Source organism: Caretta caretta, chromosome 11 (assembly GCF_965140235.1).
Source record: "Caretta caretta isolate rCarCar2 chromosome 11, rCarCar1.hap1, whole genome shotgun sequence".
Lineage (NCBI taxonomy): Eukaryota > Metazoa > Chordata > Testudines > Cheloniidae > Caretta > Caretta caretta.
This window is the reverse complement of record NC_134216.1, coordinates 3,314,002-3,328,882: the sequence shown is the minus strand read 5'-3', so window position 1 is coordinate 3,328,882 and position 14,881 is coordinate 3,314,002. Positions and strand designations below refer to the sequence as shown.

General features: G+C 52.1%; 1 protein-coding gene across 12 annotated transcripts in view; it reads right to left on the bottom strand.

Annotated features, from left to right (window-relative positions):
• Positions 1-942: 942 nt before the first annotated feature.
• Positions 943-14,881, bottom strand: part of TNS1 (tensin 1) — a 288,617-nt gene continuing 274,678 nt past the window's right edge. For all 12 annotated transcript variants that reach the window (XM_075117712.1, XM_075117713.1, XM_075117715.1 and 9 more), the window contains 5 exons: positions 14,767-14,838; positions 13,130-13,298; positions 11,690-11,758; positions 10,073-10,105; positions 943-7,287 (listed from right to left, as the gene is read on the bottom strand). In XM_075117712.1, the coding sequence (XP_074973813.1) occupies positions 7,143-7,287; positions 10,073-10,105; positions 11,690-11,758; positions 13,130-13,298; positions 14,767-14,838 (488 nt within the window). In that variant the 3' untranslated portion in view covers positions 943-7,142. The remainder of the gene's footprint in view (positions 7,288-10,072; positions 10,106-11,689; positions 11,759-13,129; positions 13,299-14,766; positions 14,839-14,881) is intronic.

Here is a 14,881-nt window from a genome sequence, read left to right as displayed (position 1 = left end):
GGATACCCCTGGCTGGGCTCCCGCTCGTCTGCTGAGGTGTAGTTCCCCAGGCCATACCCTAGGATCAAAGGGTGCAGCGAAATCTTAAGGCGCCAGCCTAGGCTGACGGGCGCAGAGAGAGACAGACGCTGCAGCAGGGAAGTCTGCTACACCCTGTCCCACAGCATCCATAGTGCTTGCGGGGGCTGAGGCCAAGCTCCTCAGAGGTATTTAGGCTTCTAACTCCCATGGGTCTCAATTGAATGCCCTTGAGGGTCTGGGCCTTAATGGCCGCAGGGCCCAGCAGGGAAGCTTCACGGCAGGTACAGAGCATGGGCAGCTCCTTCCAGTTCTCCTCCACCTTTTCCTTCTGGTTGGCCCTGGCTGCGGAGAGGGGAAATGGGGGAACATCCAGCAGGGGCAGTGAGTCAGGAAGGGTCAAAGCCGAGTGGGAAGGTGCAGCTAGCAAGGGCATGCGGAAAGGGAAGGTGGAGAGGGTGGCCACGCTGCCTTGTGGGGAGAAGGATGGCTGCTATCAAAGGTAGGAGGCAGGGTTATGTGGAAACTTCGGGGGAGTGTAGGCAAAGTGTGTGCTTGAGGGTAGCGGGGGGCAGCAGCCGTGGGAGTCACTTTGAGGGCTCGGTCAAACATCATGGCATTAGTTTACGTGCAGTATGTTATTTAGCCACCAGATGCCGCTGTGAGCTGAAGGATTCCAGGCAGGGTGATGTCCCTGGTAAACAAAGTGAGACCATGCTGGAAGTCAAGCTGCGCAAGGGACTGTTTGTTTCTGTCGGTAGTTGTAGCCGTTTTCTTTAAACGACGTCGCCTGTTTAACAGGGCCCATGGATCATGGATCATCACATCCCCGTGCACCCGCCCTCAATCATCAAGCCCATGGCACCACGTTTGCACCTAGGAAGGGGAGAAGCAACTCAGGCAGGAGCAAATACAGTCACCATATAGATTTCCCTGTGCAAAAAGAACAGAGCATTTATTCCTGCACTCCCTTAAAATTTCGAGATACAATTCCAGCAATCCAGACACCGCGCTGGCATTCCAAGCAACAGTATATTATAGATAATTGATTCTTTTATCACTTATAAAGCCATACAATGAACTGCAAAGAATCAGTCCTCTGTACAAAGGAGAGGGAAAAGGCTAGGGAAGGGGTGTAGTGCGCATTCACACATGGACAATGAGTAACACAGGTCGCCTTTATACAAGTGACAAAGTTATGGGCACAAAGATGAAAAATATAAAGTATATTTCCATCGATATAAATACACTGAAATGGGAAATTCTGGTTTTCCTCTTTTGTGTTTCTTACATTTTTTTGAAAAAACGGACATGATGCAAACTGAAGGTAAGTTATTTTAAACTGCTCGTTAACACTGATTAGCAAATACATTTGTAACATTCCCAAATCGACAATGGTAGCAACACAACAGCAAATGAAATGTTGAAAAAAAGAGTGATTTTGCAAAACAAAAAAATACCAGCCCACTTTGCTGCACGATTTTCCTGTCGGTTTGATTAGCAGGTTTTTGACATCTGGATTATTTATGAGACTGAGGGTTTTTTTAAAATAATACTTTGCACACCTGCAGTGCCTTTTAAAGGAGGCACTCAATGTGCTTTACAAACATTAACCACAAGGATTTAGGATCTGCACCAGTAGAGGGAGTTTTGTCCTTGATTTCAGTGCAAGCAGGATCAGCCTCAAACCCCGGTATGGGGGAAGGTGTTATGTGAGTCAGTGCCAAATCTGGCCCCATTATGTGGATGAACTGGGGGGGTGGGAGGGCACGAGGCTTGTGTTATAGTGATTTCTCTTGTTGTATGTGTGTAGTTCCTGTTTGCATTACCAGATTCGGGTGCGGGGAAGGAACAGACTGGAAAGACATTAACCAGTGCAGGGCAAATCTCTAAACTGGTTTGGTTCCGATAAGATCCTAAAAAATCAATTCCTTCACCCAAGCCTTGTTAAGCTGAAAAACCGGACTTGGGAACCTCACAAGAATGGGCTGTGTCAACAGGTTCTGGGAGACGCAGCTGCAGTGCAGTGAGAGGAGCTTTTCTGCTGGCAGCTCCAATCCCAGTTACAGCCAGGAAAGAGGGCCACATGGAAACGGGATGCAGTGAGGCAGGGTCTGCGTTTATTGAAACTCAGAAATGGTTCAGTTCCAGGAATGGATGCTGGCTCAAACAGATTCTGTTTTTATATCAACCTCTACAAGAGCTCCAGGAGAGATCGCAAAGCCTAGATCCAGTGTTTTGATACTGGGTTATTCAATGCCGGTGTACTGATCAACACGATTATGGCCAATAACACACCCTGGATGAAGGGCCAAAGTTGTCTAAAGTTTGGAACATTGTTGGTTAGCCAGTTGCTAAAAAGGGAGGTAGGACCAATTTGGATCCAATCCCATGAAAGGGCGTTTGGACTGAAGGATGACAATGCGCTTAGTGGATGTTTGTATATTTAAGATTCTGAGTCAAAGCTCGTAAGTCAATGGGAAGACGCCCATTTACTTTAACGGCTTTTGGATCAGAACGCCAAAGACATTTCTATTTCCCTTTCTGGGGGACGTGGGGAGGAAGTTTATTGAGCAGTAAGATATGGAGGAGACATAAATAGCAGTTTGGTTGAAATGCCACCAGACACAAGCAACTACAGCATGTTGCTTTGTCTCCGGGGTTCTTTTCCGAAGAAGGGGTTTGAGAAGGGAAGGCCAGGAGAAGCGTGAGAAGAATTGACTGACCTGCTGTCCTCATCACTCAGTCTGCGACTAAAGAAATCAGGATATCTTGTGTCAACTATTTTAAGAATCTCCGACTCTACTGGAACACAGAGTTACATAAAATTAACATCAGCCAGCCGCTCCGGGAATCAGAGTTTACTGATACACACAACAAAATCGACAGCAAAGGGGTCCTTGGGGGGGAGGGGAAAAGAGCACATACAATCAATTTACAAAACAAAACTGGCTGGGAAAAGTGCATTTTAAAGGCTATCTTTGGCAAGAATATATGCAGTTCCTTGTGCAGGGAGTAGGTGTGAGTGTCTGCGTGTGTGAGAGATATAACATCCGCTGCTGAAAAAAACGGCAGTGTGATTATTAGGATACATCCGCTGGAATAAATTGCATCAGCATTAATCTCAAATACTGTGACTGCATTTTTAAAACACAAAGAATCTTCTCGGTCCCTTTAGGAAAGAAAAATTTAAACCTTGGCCGGTAAAGCCAGGTTTTTGCCTGGCTTAGCAGCTTCACAGATATCAGTGGAACGGCTCCGATTTACACAAGCTGATGGTCTGTCTCGGGAAATCAGGGATGACAGAAAGAAGTTACCCAAAAAATGTACTTTAAAAAAAAAAAATAGCTCTTCAATTGAAGCTGGAAAACGCCTGCCTATGTCATTTGCAAGATGATTAGCTTTGTGTTAAAAATATAATCAATGGTGATTTTAGCGTTAGAGATTCTGACCCCGTCTAAATCTTTCGTCTTCAGCTCGTGAGTTAGCAATGAGCCGTTGCCGGCCACGGCTGGAAGCAAGGGTTCGGTTGTTATTGGGGATCTGCTGTGATTGCTTTATAGATGAGATTGCTAGATGCCTTAATACGGGTTCATTTTATGGGGGGAAAATATGCATTTAAGGCTCAAGCCCCAATTCCCGGGGCAGGACAGCAGATTAAAACAAAAATAATAAAATTAGCTTTAGCTGTGAGAAAAATGAAGTCTGAAAAATAGAGACTTTCAAAAAATATACCTTTATATATTTAAATATCTATAAACACAGTGTTTGTCTAATTGGTTAATGGCAGGGTGAGAAGGTTACAAGTGAGGGGGTTCCTCGTGCTTGAATTTTGCAGAAGGAGGGAATTTCTTTTTAACAACTTAAAATAAAAATATCTCAACGTGCTATACGACAGGGTGGGCTGGAACACAGGGCCCTGGTGGACGTCGTAAAGTGACCCCTCCCACCCCATCCCAGTACCAGTCTCCCAACACCTCCCTGACTCAAATCTAACCCTCCTACGGTATCCAGAAATGAAAGAGCCCTCCACACGCTCACGCAGCTGTGGCCCTCACACACACACAGTCGCACACATCCGCGCATGCCGCCAACCCTTGCGTCACTTGGCAACGGTTTCAAACTCACACGCCTCACATGCTAATTTGCTCCAGGCGCTAGCAAATGTCCATGTTCAACAGGGAAAGGGGGCAGGGGTTAGAGGTGGGGGACCAATCATACGCATTGCACCTTGGGGGCAGTCTAAAGGGTGTCTAAAGGGACACTGCACTCTCTTGGATCCTTGCCCATGTCACTAGTATAACCGAAATAAACCATGTTTGTCTGTTACACTCTATTATGAGTTATACGTACAAGAGTCTATATGGGGATGGGGGGTGGGGGGCCGTATATAAGGGAGGAGGGTAAGATACACAGAAAGCAATATGGCAAAAAAATAAATATTTTTGTGTAAATTTAACCCCTTTTAAAAATTTGATTAGCTTACAGTATTTTTCAGTATATTTCATATATATATTATATATATCAGGACACTGCCTCTGTATGAGAGAGCAGAGTGCTCTGGGGGAATCCAGGTGGTTGCAATATTTTAGCTGGTTTATAGTTCTCCCGTGTTTTTTGGTTTTATTAACAGACAGCCTGTATCACATAACCTTGCACTGAAATGTGGCACAAACAAGGAAAGGCCTATCTCTCCTGCTTCCTGATTTCCCCCTCCCCTAACACCTCTGACCATATCTGAGTGATTCAAGCTGGTTACGGTTTTCCGAAAGCCCCAGAAAGGTGCTTGGGAGGTTGGCTGTTAATGCAAATTTGTAGGGTTCCCCAGAGCTGGGCGGAAGCTGAAGATCAGATCTGGGTTTGGAACGCCTCCAGAAGTGGGGAGTGTTTGGGCCGGGGGGCTGTTCATAGCTTGGGTCTCAGCTCTAGCTTGAACTAAGCATTAAAAAAAGAAAAATGGACCCATAAGATTTACCACACAGGAAGAACGTGTTGGCCCGTCCAATCTGCTATCCTGCCACAGGGATTGGCCAATATCAGCTGTGTCAGAGGAAGGGGTAAAACCTGCATTATTTTACCTGGCCATTCCCCAGGGAGAACGAAAAACATCTCTTAACTTCCTGGACTGTCCTCTGGTGGCTCCTATCTCAGCCGAGCTACACGGAGCCAGATATTAACCACAGATCGTCCCATGGGGCCCAGTGTGGAGTCAGAGAGAGGACACGAGCCCTGTATCTGTGGGCAATGCACGTTTTTTGCCGCACCATCTTGTTCCCTATGGAAAGGCCCAAGCAGAGAGGAGATCGTGCAGGGATTTGCAAGGCTGGGAACTTTGCCTCATCTATCCACATTTGCAACACTAGTCGATATCTCTTGTGAGTTAGCATTTCAGTGCAAAGTCTGGGGCCTATGACCTTCTGAAGCAAAAGCAAAGCTTACGCCTACTGGGTTGTTACTAAACTACAATACATTCAGCACTCCAAGCCTCCACAGGGCAGAGCATCTGAGAACGAAATTCGGCCATGAGATCTCTTGGCTTTTGGATCAGCTGAGAGGATCATGCAGAGCCAAAGCTGCCCACAGACTGCAGGGTCTTTTCTTTTAGTGGCCTCCAAAAATGCCTGAGTTTGCTTTATACTTATTTGCCTTTCGTGCAACCAAATGTCCATGCAATGAACAAATCGCCTGTACGTCTACAGAAGGAGTAGAGACCAGGCTCGACCAGACCTGTGTCCGCTTCCGGTATGTTAGTTTTTAAGAGAACATGTGACAGTCTGCAGGTGAAAATACAGGGTAAAGTATGGTACTGCAGGTCCAGTATATATATATATGGTATATAGCCCAGAAGATCTTTCCGGTGAAGATGATCTTTGGAAAGCATGCTCCTGAATGCAGTTAGTGAAGGCAACCTGCTAAACAACTCTGTGTGTGTGTAAGAACTGCCTAGTGTGTATGCATCACCACCGCCCTGTACTGGATGGAATCAGAACTGCTCACCTGTGTGTCATAGATCCCATACTGCTAACCTTGCATCCCCTTTCGCTCAAGTGGCCTAGGTCCTGTGCTTTTTGGAGCAGGAGGATCTGAGTTCTCTCCCTTCTGCTGCCAGGAAATCCTGACGGGCTGTGGCGTGCAGTACAGAGACCAAAGGGAGTTGCTCGGGGGCTACAGGCTTATATATAAACCCCACCGCTGTGAATATACATGTATGACACATCCCCACACTCACTTCATATACGCAGGAGTGGCAGACCTCAGAGCAGGGAAGGTTAAAAGGGATATTGACCATCCTTTGTTTTCCTGCTTGATCACTCGAGCACAGCGGTTTTCAACCTGTTTTCATTTGCGGACCCCTAAAAAATTTCAAATGAAGGTGCGGACCCCTTTGGAAATCTTAGACATAGTCTGTGGACCCCTCCCCCTTTCGCCCCGGGGTCTGCGGAGCACAGGTAGAAAACCACTGTTCTAGCACATAGGTCATGAGGCCAGAATGGACCACTGAGATCTAGTCTGACCTCTTGTGTAACACAGGCCAGAGATCTGCCCTGAATTCATTCCTGTTTGAACCAGAGCAGATCTCTTAGCAAAACATCTCATCTTGATTTGAAAATTGCCAGTGATGGAGAAAGCCCACCACAGCCCCTGGTAAGCTGTTTCAATGGGTAATTCCCCGGGGGCGGGGGGTGGGCGGGGGTGGTCCTGCAGACCTGCCTTTCATTCGATTAGTTAGACATGGGCGTTGTTTAAAACAAACGACTGACATTTGCAAACAGAGTTGTTGGTTTTCAAACGGCAGGGCCGCGAACGTTCCCACTTTGACCCGGGGTGAATTCGCCACTTGAAACCTCCCGCGGGGACGCTGATCCAAAAGCCAACCCAGTTCCACTCCTCCGACTCCTGGCCGTTGCGCTGGTCGCATTCCCTGCGTGGGGAAATGCGCTGACATCGCTTCCTTTAGTTTTGTTTTGTTACGCTTGGGTGAGGGTTTTTTTTCTTCCACAATTCAGACCGTTTCCCCCCGATTCACTTCCCTCTCCCACAATGCACTTCCTCGCGCTCCTTCTCGGATCAACTCCAAGTCCTTCTCCAAAATTCAAGGGCAAGAACTACCCGTGTCCAGCGGCTCATCTCTTCTGGCCGGAGCCAAGCATGACCCTTGACACGAAATTGACAATGGCGGTGGCCGGCTGGTCAGGATCCAGCTCGGCGAAGAGGTGACAAATGTTGTCCGTTGTGCTTCCCTGCTTCCTGGCCACAAAGCCAAAGAGCCTGTTGGGTCACAAAGAGAGAATGCACATGAGAGAGCTGCAAGGAAGCAGAGATCATGAGACAACAGCATATGTCTAGCAACGGGATATGGCTCGCCGGGGCAAGTGAAGGGATGGGGCAGCCCACATTAGAACATCTGGCCCATCTGGATGACAAGCCGCTAAACCACCCCCCCAACTGGTGAGCCAACGTCCCAGCCTACACTTGATCACCCGCGGGAGAGAACTGATGGCCGCTGCTCAGGATACGTGGACCATGCTTTGCACGGCAGTGGGGAACACACCCGAGCTGGTTCGGCACACGCATCCTCAGGGCCCATTCCGCTTCCACTGGTGCTGATAGAGTTTTTCCCGTCGACTCATGGAGATCAGGCCTCAGTGGGAACATTTCCTTGCCTTCAGGCTGAGAAGTTCAAAGCCATCTGAAGGATTGGGTGCTCTACTCCCATTGGAATGAATGGGAAAGGGGGTCTATATCGCAGCCCACGTGTCTATCAATTCTTATGCAGGGCAGCGTGAGTCAGGAGTAAATCGGTGTCCAGAAGATCAGCGACACCACTGGCACAATTCAAATCCAATTCGGTTCAAATGGGGCCGGGGACATCGTCTGGGAAGCGGCTGTTGGGAAGGGGTAACACCCACGTGCTGAACGAGGCCTCAGAGCAACCTGCAGGACCCTGCATCGATAGCTTCTTAAGCAGCATGCTCCTGGGACACCACAAAAGTGGGTTTGGGGTTGCGGGGCCCAGCCTGGACCCAGATCTGAACTTCCCCCAAGCCCTTGGTCTGGGGTTTTGGTTTGTGCACTGTAGCTGTCCCCAAAGGGACCCGAGTGGCCACAAGCCTGCCAGTGCGACTGTGTGAATCACTGACCATGGCTTCTCCTTTCCTTCTCCGTCCTCCAGCCTTGCCTTCTTCACTCTTCCTCCCCCTCTCAGTGCTGCTCACACTTCTCTCTTCCCCTCCACCAGCCACTCTCTGCCGGGGCCTTGTGAGCTCAGGCCAAATCCTCAAAGATGCTGAGCCACGGGCAACACCCCTGAAAGCCAAGGGGAGCTGCAGATGGCTCCTTCCCTCTGAGGACACCATTCATATGCATTGGTGCCCACCGTACCCATCGTCTCTTTAATGCCTGGGTGTGGCCTGTGCCAACCACCCATCTGAGGCAGGCTGCATTTCAAGGAGAAAAGGCGGGTGACGCCCTGATCCTAGCAGCGAGGCGGTGATGGGCATGCTCTGCTTGGCAAGACCCTTGGGCTTTTTTAAACGTGACTATTCCATGAAGCAGACCACAAAATAATCACGTCCAGATGCTTCAAAGGACAAGAATATTTATTCCCCAGGGGACATCTTGTTCTACGGCAACCCCAGACAGGCATTATCCTGGATGCGCACTGCACATTCAGAACCTTTCCCAGGGATCGAGGTGGTCGATCGTGCGTTTCTATGGTGATTCATCTCCCCATACATGGAAGGGGAAAGAAGGGTTTGTTAGTCTTGGAGGAGACGAGGGGCGGGAGGAGAAGGGGGATTGTCCGGCCCCGTTAAAATCTCCCTCCCCCTGTACAAACAAAATGTCCTTTTTAATTCCAACATTAAAAGCCAGGTTATAAATATGGGATTGGAGGGGAACAGAATGTTAGCCAGCTCCCTGCCAGGTCATTTCTAATTAGAGAGCGAAAAATCCTAACAGCTGGGGATACTAATTAAAAGCCCTTCGCTAACACAATGACTAAAATTAGTGGAGCTCACTCGAATGGGACTCAGCTGGCAGCTCCGTCCTCCTGTGGGCAACGTAGGGCAAAGGGCTAGTCAGCTTAGAAGTGGAAAGAGAAAAGCCAGATCCACACAGCTGCCCCTTCCCACTGCCCTCATTCGCTTGGGGACGTGTGACGCCGGCCAGGCCTGGAGGAGGCGAGGGGTCTTTGCGGCTACCTGCAGACCTGCCATTCACACTGATGCGAGCGGTCAGGGACTGCATTGTCTAGACAGTTTGGGATGGAGGAGACTTATTAAGCCTGGGCAGGGTCTGGGGCAGGAATGTTTCCTATAGACCAGCCTCTTCAGCCAAACAAAGCTCTTTTCCTTGCCTCTCCTCCCCCCAAGAAAATTTCCACCAAGGGACACATGCCAACGGGACCCCACACCTCGGGGCATGTCCCACTGGCCCCCCGCAGGGAAATGGTCTCTTCCTGCGGCCTTTGTTTTTGTTGTTGGTTATTACAGTCTCAGGCTACAGCGGGAAATGTTTCCCAGCTGCGACGGGCAGCATCTGGCTATCACAGAAGAACATGCAAACGCTGGGGGAACCAGATTTGGGTGCATCTGCCTGCTGGGGGATGATGATACTGCCTGCAGTCCCGCCCAGCTCCAGAGGGGGCACTGCCGAGTCAGCATGCGCCCTGCCCCCCCCCCCCCCCCCCCCCCCAGCACCCTGGAGAACAAGCTGAGCATGGCACTCAAAATGTCCTGTCACGCCTTCCGGCAGCTGCCTCTCCCCTGCTCCACCAAGGCCAGAGACAGGAGCTGCTCGCATGCACCGGACCCGTACCGGAAGGACAGAGCAAACTGTGATGCGTGCCCTTTGAGTCACCCCGTCGGGATGGCCGATTTGTTTGACAAAAGACACTTGGAGAAGCATCTACGCTTGGCAGGGTTGATCTGGTCCGGTTTGCTGGCATGGAGCATTCACTCAGCGGGTGGCTCGTGGGGCCAACTCAAAACGCGAACGCAACCCAACGGTCAGAATGTGAACGGCAGCAAAGAATTCGATACATGGCACTTACTTTGCGGGACCTCCACCGTCTGATTTAGTCCATCTGCGGGGAGAAAAACAGCCCCAGGGAATTACTGCTCTTCTCACCAAGCACAATGGTACCAAACTCATTTGCTAGCATCACCGTTTCAGGCCAAGCACTAGCTGCAAAGTCACTGTCCGGGCCTGACTTTCAGAAGTTCTAAATGAGGCCATGGGGGGCTGGGGAAACCTCTGAAAATAAGGGGGTAAGGCCCAGATCCTCAGAGGTATTTAGGCACCTAACTCCCCTAAACATAAAGTCACTCTAGTCCATTGATGTCTTGGAACTAGATATGAGCCTGTTTCTAAGATCTGCTTCTATGGACTGAGCCCCCTACAAGCGCTCCCAGGCCCATGGGCAAACGCCCGCACCCAAACCATCTACTTTGAAGCACTGTTTTTATCAGAACCTGACCCTGTTAAGCAGAGACACCCAACAGGCTCCATCTGACTCCTCTGTTCCCCCTTGAAAACAGATTCCCTTGCCCAGGAGCGAAGGCCAGCTGCTACAAAGATCATGCTCTACTGCCTAAATTAGGCGCATCATCCCAGGATTGCCTGGCTGCAGTATCTGGCAGTGACCATATCCTGCAGGGCCATCAACAGCAAAGAGGGAAGCACAAGGATATAATCGGATGCTTTTGGCCAGCATGAGCGGGGAGGGGTCTCAGCATAGCAGTAGCCAGCGTACTTCTCCCCTGACCCTTTATCTACACTGGGGATTTTCCATAGGTGAGCCCAGAGCTACACTGGTCTAACCCCCGAGAATAGGCAGGCAAAGCTGCTATAAACTCCCTTTGCACCCAGGCTGCTCACCCCAGTTCCAAGTAAGGAGTAAATTGCACCTATGCAAATTGCCGCTGATAGCCGATTCTCCGGTCTATGCTAGGCGTTCGGGCTGGTACAGCTACACCAGTGACTTATCAGTGCTGATAAGTGCAAAGTAAGGCACACTGGAAATAATCATCTCAACTCTGCATGCAAAACGATGGCGTCTAAATGAGCTATTACCGCTCAGGAAAGCTGGGTGTCAATGGGATTGGATACTTAACTCTAGCGTTTCCCACTCGCAAGCTCAAATTGATGATTGGGAAGGAATTTTCATAGGTTTTAAAGCCAGAAAGGACCATTAGTTTCATCTGGCCTGGCTTCCGGCACAACAAGGCCAAAAAACCTCTCTCAGGGATCCTGCATCCAGCCCAGAACTAGGCTAGAGCAAGAGAGACATCCAGTCTTGACTTAAAAACTCCCAGTAATGGAGAATCCACCGCGTCGTGAGGGATTTCCCTCCCGGGGGATATCGGCAGAGACCCGAGAGCAGGGGGATGTTGCCTTTCTCGGCAGCACAGAGCAGGAATGACCCATCAGTTGGGTCAGTTGGTGTTGACAGATTGCCCCGCCGCTGCTCATTCTCCCAGGTGTTGGTGGCCCCTCCATGGCAGACTGCTGGCTGCCTCTGGATTTCAATGGGATATCAAGCCTTTTTCCTCCTCAAAAGCAAGCTGGGTGTGGTTAGCGAAGCCGTGGACCCACACACAGACCCAAGAGAGGGGGATTCTTTCTCCAACCCCATTCCCACTCAGGGATCTCTGGCTACGGCACTTACTTTCGTTCCTGGGGGTCCAGGTCGCAGTAGGTGACGGTGCTGAGGGGATAATGTCGTCTGAAGAACAATCTGAAACACAAGCAGAGGACACGGTGAGCGCGTAAGATCAGCCTCTAAGCTCTGCATCCCGCCTGGAGCCCCGCCCCGCCAGCTCTTCTCCCGCCACGTTTGCATCCTCCTGCCACGAGGTGCGTTAACGAGATGTTGCATCCTCATACGGCCCTGCAACCCCAGCAGGGGCTGAGGCAACGGCGCCGGGCGCACGCGGGACATGGTGACTTTGCCTTGCCATGCCTGAAATAGGGAAGGGGGCAAGGAGCCTTTCGTTGTCCTGTTAGCTGACAGCCGGAGGTGGGTCAGACCTGAGCAAACTGGGCCCGTCCCGGGAGCATCCAGGTACGTGATGATCCTTCCAAGAGCCTGTTCCCCAGGCAGCAGTCTCCCAATTACAGCGGACTGAGCAGGGGTGAGGTCTCAGTTCCGGTCTGTAACTAGCCCTGAATGCCAGGCACTCGCTCCCCCGGTGCATGCACCCTTCCCAGCAGCAGGGGTCAGCACAGCCAGGACTGGGGATCAAATCCTCCATTTCCCACGGCAGTACGGCACCTGACACACAGCACGGGCCTTTTTAAAAGATGAATAGCTCCAAACTCGCTCTTCAAGACACACTCCGAAAAAGACAGCTGGACCCAAACCAAAACCCAGCACCTCTCCTGGGCTGGGAACTGAAATCAAGTCTGGATCGGACCCCGTTTCTCATGTAAATGAGTCTCCAGTCAGATCTGTTTCTGTCTTACCTCCGTTTGGTGAGTCAAAGAAACCCCGTCTCCCTCAGGAAGGCTCCCGAGAGTTGTGGTTAAATGGCCACAGCAGCTGTATCCTACCCCCAGCCCAGCTGTCCCCCCACTGCAGGAATCTATGGTACTTACCTGACCCCCTGCTCCCATGGTGTCTGAATGTCTCCTACACCCATAGGAGATGGGACAGTGCACCCGCTCCCCCTTGTACCAAGTGGGAGCTGAGACACTGAGAGTAACGGACTTGCCCAAGGTCACATACAGAGCCTGGCAAAGACGGGAATTGAACCTGAGCTTCCCAAGTCCCTGAATCGCACCCTAACCATTGGGCAATGCTTCCTCCCCAGTCCTCAGCTCCTTCCCAGATCCCGGCTATTCTTCACAGGCCTCCGGTCCGGCCCTCCCCTGACAGCCTGTTCTGGGGGCTCTTCCAGCGTGACACCAACCTCACCGTGGATTTACGTCCACAGAAGCTGCCGGGTTCGGAGGGCAAATTCCTGCAGGGGTGGCCAGCCGCCGCCCTCCTACCTGTTCACCCAGCCCCTCCGCAGCTCGTTCCGTGGTGACCTGTGTGTGCTCGATGCCTGGGCGCCCCTGCGTGACAAGGCCCCCCGCGGGAGCTGGGCCCAGGCGGGGCTCTTACTTTCTCTGGTTGTCTGTCAAGGTGATCCCCTGTGCGGAGACTTTGAAGTGCACGATGATGGCTGCGGGCATGGGCACCAGAGCCAGCGTCTCGCTGATGGCTTTGGCGATGGCCTGTGGGCCCGTCAGCGACTCCATCTCCACCGAGTTGATGAAGATCACGTTACAGGCTGGAAGGGAAACACGGCAGGCGTGAAGGGAAGGGGTGCAAATGTCACCGACGGGCCGGGCACCCACGCAAGGGCCAGCTCACGCTCGGCTATTGTCCTCCACCTCGGGAACTAAGCTACGGCGGGGGGGCTGGAGAGGGTGCAGAGTGTCCGCTCTCTTGTCTCGAGACCCCCCACTTCCAGTTCCCAGCTCAGATCACGGGGGAATGTGACCTTTGTGGCTTGGGGCCTGGTTGAGCACATCCCAAACCCTAACACACTGGCTCTCGGCAGTGCCTAGGGCTGGACAAGAAACGGGGGGTCTGGGGGGCTGCAGGTCAAGATCGAGGGGCATCGGCAGAGCTCGTTCCATGGGGAATCTGCAGGTAGGGTAGCAGCGGGCTGTGGGTCAAAGCGAGGGGCACGGCAGAGCTGGGGGTGGCGGTGTGGGGGAGTCCAGGATGGGCTGAAGGTCAGGACTGAGGCAGAGCTATGAGGGGGGGAACCCAGGCTGAGATACCAGCAGGCTCTGGGGCGTCCGCAGAGCCCTGCCTGGGGGGAACCCAGGACTGGAAAACAGAGAGGGCTGCGAGCTGGGATCGAGGGGCCTCAGAAGAGCTGAGTGTGTCCCCGCGGGGAGCCCAGAACAGGAATAGCAGGGGTGGCTGCTGGTCAGGCTTGAGGGTCCGCAGCAGGGTCCTTTATACAAAACCCTACGGCCAAGCAGCCCCAGGCTTTGCAGGAGATTTGAAATCGAGCTCTGGATCCCAGTGACGGGGCTGGGGCCCATCTCTAACGATGAGGAGCAGCTTTTTGGAACCGCTCCTCACAGTCGTTCATGGAGCCTCACAGCCCCACCTGGAAGGCAAACAGCCTTATTCCCCAGACACTGAGAGGGGAAGCTCGCAGCCAGGCAGTGGCGCAACTGGGAGCGGAACCCAGGAGTCCTGGCACCCCATGCCCTGCTTTAACTATTAGACCATGTTCCTTTACTGAGCTAGGAAAGGAACCCAGGAGTCCTAGCTGCCAGGCCGCACTCTGATCACCAGACCACCCTCCCACCCAGTATATCTGAGCATCGCCTACGTTCAGCGTGACGTTGAGAGAAGCCAAACCCCGGCTATGCAATTCCAGCATGGCACCTGCCCTTCCACTGGGGGCGGGGGCAGAGGTTTGCAAGCCCTCCCTATCTGAATCTTTCTTAACCTAAAAGAACGCCTGTGAGCTGCCTCGTCAGTGCAGCCGCAGGGGCCAGCGTGGCACGGCTGTCCGGTTGGACCCCAGGGCTCCCCCAGGGGCTCTAAGCGCCCCCCCACCGCACGCTTTCGAAGCCTCCGCGCTCTGCCTGCACCTCCGAGGGCGAGCGAAGTGCGTCCGCGGCACACAGCGGGTAAAGTGGAGGAGGCCGCGGTGGAGAACGCCTGCAGAAAGGCGGCCCGATGCAGACGGAGCTCCCCGCCACGCTCCCCGCCACGTCCCGGCCACTCACCGGCTCCCTGCTTGAGCAGGTCTGTCGCCGAGTTGGCGGCTGAGGTTGCCTCTTTCGGTTTGTCCGTGGGATCTAAAAAAACCGGGGAGAGGAAGGACAGTGACTCCTCCGCCAC